This window comes from Henckelia pumila, chromosome 4, assembly GCF_033568475.1.
Source record: "Henckelia pumila isolate YLH828 chromosome 4, ASM3356847v2, whole genome shotgun sequence".
NCBI classification, from domain to species: Eukaryota; Viridiplantae; Streptophyta; class Magnoliopsida; order Lamiales; family Gesneriaceae; genus Henckelia; species Henckelia pumila.
Window position 1 is genome coordinate 213,971,626 of NC_133123.1, and position 6,346 is coordinate 213,977,971.

General features: G+C 33.5%; 1 protein-coding gene across 1 annotated transcript; it reads left to right on the plus strand.

The window, feature by feature from the left end:
- Window positions 1-3,119: 3,119 nt before the first annotated feature.
- LOC140894597 (E3 ubiquitin-protein ligase BIG BROTHER-like) lies at window positions 3,120-6,137 on the plus strand. The gene is made up of 6 exons (XM_073303148.1): window positions 3,120-3,295; window positions 4,132-4,172; window positions 4,269-4,325; window positions 5,491-5,615; window positions 5,838-5,946; window positions 6,046-6,137. The coding sequence occupies exons 1-6, from the start codon at window positions 3,211-3,213 to the stop codon at window positions 6,082-6,084; spliced, it is 456 nt and encodes a 151-aa protein (XP_073159249.1). The 5' UTR covers window positions 3,120-3,210; the 3' UTR covers window positions 6,085-6,137.
- The last annotated feature ends 209 nt before the right edge of the window (window positions 6,138-6,346 follow it).

A 6,346-nucleotide genomic window follows, 5' to 3' on the forward strand; every position in this document is an offset into this window, starting at 1 on the left:
ATCTGCTCTTGTTGTATATCCCCGGAACTGATGAACGAACGTTTTTTCAATCAGGTCCACGAATAGAAAACAAAACCCTCTGATTGACTGCACTAGAAATCAATCAAAAGTTTGCGTAGAGAATAAACAGATATGATCTGTTAATTCAGATTGTAATTTTTCGTAAAAATCACAAGCCGAATTTTCTCCGAAAGGGACAAGGATTTTCGAAAAACCCTTAGAAAATAATATGTGTGTGTTCGAAAATTCTAATAAAGAATTGCATGCAATTTTTGAACACTGCACATATATTTATAGATAATTTCTAGTTATAATTCTATCAGGACTCTAACTTCTTAAAGCCCACAATCCATAACTTAAGCCCAACAAGCCAAGCCTGTTGTTATAGAAATTAATATAAAATTCATCGTGACTCCGATTGATAAAATGATTTCACCAATGTGCACAAAAACCATTTCTGCATCTTTTAGAGTCAAGATAATTTTTCTGAATTCGAATTCAGTGATTTCCAAAAATGCTCATCCCTATGTCATTTTAGGAAATCTCACTCCCTTTAGTTAAGAAGTCCAACTTCTCTTTCATTAAATTTAACTCTTTAAATTTAACTATCTCTACGGGGTTTTAGTAATCCATTACTTGTGTAACCCTCAATGGTTCAGGAATACAGCTAGCCGTGGGCTCACAACTCCTTATGACTCGGAACAACAATTTCCGACTTACCCATCGAATCATGGTAAGAGCGCCTAGCAACATCGCCCCATGATTCCCTAGGTATTACTGATAGTGCCTGCAAGAACCAGTAGATTTTGGTTAGCGTACAGTACGGTCCCTTCAACCATATATCCCGATCGAATCAACAACCATTGGTATATCGAGAGTCGTTCGAGATTCGATAACTATGCATAACATCTTGGAGATCTATTAGTGACATCGCATGTGTTACTAGGATAACCCATTAATCTAAAACACATCATGTACTCTGGCCAGAGATTCGTCACACTAATATCTCCTCAGATCGCATATGATATCCACACTCGCAAGTATGTGGTGAATCCTTGACAACAACGCATCGACTCCTATATGTGTCATAACTATACCCAATCCCGACACCTAATGACCCCAATAGAGTCAGTAAACGAGTCAAAGTACAGTACTAGCATATAGAGTCTCAATGATGTTTCAAGTAATAAGGACTAATGGTGTACAACCAAAATCGCGGACTTTATCCACTCGATAAGTGATAACCACTTGAAAAATTCGAATAGGGTAGTTCGATCATTCATCATATGAATATCCATTTGCATGCTTTGAACATCTCCATGTTCCATACCAATGAAACGTGGTACTCGGCATCGCAAATGCTAGTCTCAATCTCGAGCGATCCTTATCCTTATTTGCGGACGGCTCAATTGACTAGGAACTGTTTAGAATATACAGTGACTATAAGATGTGTTTCATGATAGCCATCCCCATGTGCTACCACATCTTACATACACTATAGTATATTCAAGGTCTTTATCAAAACAACAATAGTATATCATAATATAACAATATAAAGAAAGATAAAGTCAATGCCATTATAAAAGTGTAAATTATATTAAACAAAAGATTGTTTTACATAGAGTCATAAAAGCCCTTAGCCACAAATTGGCTAACCGGGCATCCACTCTTTCATACACTTCGACCAGAAGATATTTCGGGGCAGCTGAAAGGTATCTGTAGATTAGATAGGGCTGGTTTTCCTTATTTCAGGACCAACTTGAACAATTTTTAATTCATTGTTGATTTTTGTTTTTTTGCTCTTGTAATTTCTCGAGAGGTTTTGATTCCCCCTCTCTTGTATTTATATTTTTTACTTCTAATAAACAGGTAGGGTCCGCCTAACCCCGCCACAACAGGCGGCTTGGGGAAAAAAATTTTTGTCTCTTCGTTTTCTAGCAACGATAGGAAGCAATAAGCTTGGGTTACGGATTTGGGGTTGGGACACACAACATTGATGCAACAAGTGATAACCGAGGAACGTCGATCAGCCACCATCGGATCAGTGCCAATAATTGAGTTCAATTATTTTTCAATATAATGAATTAAATTATAATACATGTGAAAACAATTGGTAGATGAGTGAAAATTATGCTGAATCCACAAAACAAAATTAAAATTTTGCGGTATATGAAAATAAAAGGTAAAACCAAAAATCCATTTCAGTAACTTCCCATACATTAATGGTGATTTCATTCTAATTTAATTTCCCGTATAAATCTGCATTAATTTCAAGACTATATTTGGGAATTTTTTCCATAGTCCTCCATATTAAATTAATTTTCCTTAAATTTGAGATCCAAACATAATAAATTCAAACCCTTAATTAATATATTTGTATACAACCTGCAAGATTTGATTTTGCACGGGTTCAATATTAAATTTATTGTAAAAAATATTACGCGTGTTCTATATTTTCATCTCATCACGTTTAAATTTAATGATGAAAAAAGACTTTCTATAATTAATAGCCAATAACTAGCTTTATATATATATTAAAAATAAGTTATTTTTGTTTCCCGGAGTTGTTTAGGACAACTACTGATATCCAAGAAAATAGGTAGAAATAACATTAATTATTCAATACAAGACATGACGCCGACGGAAATTGCTGAACAACTGAGGGAGATTTGCCCTGAATTAAGTGATCTTGATGTTGAAGAACTCGTCATACAACAGGTATCTTATGTTAGTACACCCAGCGAATTGAATAATTATATTTGTGGTCAAACTTGCATTGTTTACAGTATATTACAGCCATATATATATATATATATGAAAAATACTATATGTATATCTTGTAGTGTACACCTTGGTTTACACTCTTACTTAAAATTTTTCTAATTTCCCTCATTAATTGCAAAATACCCATGATAAGAAATAAATATCTAGTTGATCAAGGAAATTTTATAATTAATAAGGAATGGTATAAACCAAGGTGTACACGGAGGTGTACATCTAGCAATGCCATATATATATATATATATAAGAGAAAAATTCTTGCTACCTATCTAATTATATTGGCTAATTACGTATTCTGTTAATAACGTACAGGAGAGTGTACTCCTATATCTTGAGAACAATAAATTCAAGGAGGACCAAATATTTAACTATGGTCGTGTGCCTCCAGTAGAAGAGAATGAATCTTCATATCTTGAATCACTGTTGGCCATGGATGAAGCTTTAGCAAGAGCTTTGGAGTTAGAAGACGACTTCGAAAATTTATATGTCTCCAAACACAACTATACAGACATTGGTAATACAATGTTCCCTCTACGTGCCACTAGAGCTAGGGTATGTCAATGGCGGGACGCTTTGGTCCTTGAACCGAAAACTCGTCCGGACCGGTTAAAAATATCGGTCTCAAGCCTCTTTAATTTCGGGTCAGGACTAGGTAGTTGGCATGGTTTTCATTTTTGACATTTCTGCTTCTTGATTGATTCAATATTTTAAAATGGACCGGTTAAAAATATCGGTCTCAAGCCTCTTTAATTTCGGGTCAGGACTAGCTAGTTGGCATGGTTTTCATTTTTGACATTTCTGCTTCTTGATTGATTCAATATTTTAAAATTATTTTAAAATATGTAAAGTAAATAATTCTTGATCGATGCTGTTGGATTGAGTGATTGTAACGAGGAAAATCACATTTTGAAGGAGATAGTGATCTTGGGAAGAGTCTATGTGGAGATCCAACGACCATTTTTTTGCATTTCAGATGTTCATGTGAACAACTGAAATGCGAAAAAAAAAAAAAAAAAAAAAACCACAATTGTGCTAGCATAGACTCTCCCATGATCGTGATACAATTGTTCAATATGCATACGGAGTAGCTACTATTACTATAGTAGCCTATTGTGTCGTTACACTTACTTGTACCTCGGCCGGGGTGCGTGATAGAGCCACACCTAGATTCTCGATGTTTTGACAACGAGGTTGTTGCATTCTAAAAGATGGGTGATTGTCGACACACTGTCCAGCATAATTTAGAAAAAAAAGTTATAATGGCAGATTTATTTATTAATTATTTTGAAAAAAAAAGACCCAATTTTTCGAAGAATGCTAATGGAACGATACCTTTATTTGTATCTGCAGATCATGATACAGAATCAATCGTAGGAGAAACATCTGCCATGGTACATGCAATTCCTAAGATATAAATATTTGGCCTGTTCATAAGTCATGATCATGGTATATATAATTTCATCTTCGTTGTGTTTGATAATTTGCAGGGTGAGAGTCGAAACTTAAGGGAAAACGACATTGATCCTGATCGAATGTCGTACGAGGTAATATTTCTGATATTAATGTTGCTATTCATATACTATAATCAGGATTACATGTATTTTTAATTATTGTTAAATATTTAGCTAGCTTATTAATGAATTAATTTAACTCTCTATGATCTCTCTATCTATATATATATATATATCACTGTGGAGTCAAATATTTAACTAAATATATCATATGCATGGGTAGATTTCAACCTAGCATATGAGTAGTACCCCAATGATAGATATAATGTCACAAGATTTGTCACGTCAACAATATATAATTAATTACACCTATGTGTAAAAATACGAACCGTTGGATGCATGATTTGGGTATTACTCATATGCTAGGATCTCATCTACCCATATGCATGCCTCACCTTCGAATATATTTGCAGAGAAAAATAATTTATGTTGATTGGGTACAGCTGCTAAAATAAAATGCAATAATGATATCATGTTTATGGAAGTGTGACATCAATTAATTCAATATTGTATTTTGCGTATAAAATTGATTAGATTCTCAACAAACATCATGCTCTCCACCATTATTAATTTATTTATACACAAAAATGCGCTTTGTTTAATTCGGTGAAATATGTATGTATACACGGAACTCGTGTACATATATACATGTATGTGTGTGTGTATATTATAACACAAAAAATAATAAATAAACAACATTAATGCAGAGTTTTGTGGGTACACAGTTGACGAGTGAAGAACATGGTCAATCTGCAAATGGAAGAAAAATTTTTGTACCTTAAAATAAGCAAAAATAACTTGAGATCCACATTTATCGAACCAAAGACCAATACCTTCGTTAGACATGTGTTCTTGTCAAGTTCATATTTGACCTTGCTTCCTTTACTTATGTCAAACATCTGCAATATTTGTTCAACAAACGTGGCAATGCAGAGCACATCAAATTTGTAAAGCAAATAACTTGTAATGGAGACAATTTCTTGATGAATTCTAGGGGCGCGTTCGAGTTCAGATCAATGTTTGTGGACTTGACTTGAGACATTTATTTCGATATCTTTGTTTGCAAGAACATTAAGATTACTAGTAGTTTATATTGCCATCGATTCATTGTCGACTCAAATTTGTGATAATGTTTGCATTTGAAGATGTTAGTATATTGTGTGGTTCAAGTTTTGTTTGGATCTGGTATGTATTACAGGAATTGCAAGATCTGGGAGAATCTGTGGGAAATGAGAGCAGAGGACTCTCTGAATGCCTCATTTCACAGCTGCCAACTTTCAAATTCAAATCAGCATCGAAGAACAAGAATCAAGAAAAAGAAGAGTACGTTTTTTTAAAAAAAATAAAGCACTAATATTGCAGAGTTAATTAGTTCCAAATCAAGTTTTACATATAATTTCCTTAAATTTATAAATATTGTGAAATTGGTCAATCCATTTTTTTACAAACAAATTTGAACTTGAAGAAATCTTTTGATTTTGATTCTTTTGTAGATTTAGATCAAAATATATCTATCTACTCATGCCTAGCTTCTTCTTGCATTAGGTGTGTGATATGTTGCGCCGAATATAAAACCGGTGCCGGATTGACGACTTTGCCTTGCGCTCACCATTACCACTCGGACTGCATCAATCGTTGGCTCGGGATGAACAAGGTAAAACGTTAACCCGAAAGTCTACTAAGTAAATTTTGATTAATTTTCAAGATCATTAGCTAATGTTTTAACCTGATTCTCTTCTTCTCTTTCTCACAGCATTGCCCTGTTTGTCAAAAGGAGGTGTTCGAGGAGTAATTCATGGACTCATGAATACAAGATTTTCAATGATCATGCCACAATCAAAATCCAATACAATTTATCATTTATGTAAAATAAAAAAAAAATACAATATATCATTATCCTATAGTATAAGAATTTGAATTACGATGTTTTTTTTTTTTCGAAGATGTTTTGAGAAAAAGACATTTATTGCTCAAATAACATTCTATTTTAATTCAATAAAATATAGTTGTGTTTTCGGTTTTGCAACATTGCTTCGGAAGTTTGATTTTCAATT

Excerpts from the sequence above, each read along its gene's own strand:
- LOC140894597 (XM_073303148.1), top strand. The coding sequence starts at position 3,211 with ATGGATGAAGCTTTAGCAAGAGCTTTGGAGTTAGAAGACGACTTCGAA. Across the intron at positions 4,173-4,268 it reads TAGGAGAAACATCTGCCATG|GGTGAGAGTCGAAACTTAAG; the intron begins GTACATGCAATT and ends GATAATTTGCAG. Across the intron at positions 5,947-6,045 it reads GTTGGCTCGGGATGAACAAG|CATTGCCCTGTTTGTCAAAA; the intron begins GTAAAACGTTAA and ends TCTTTCTCACAG.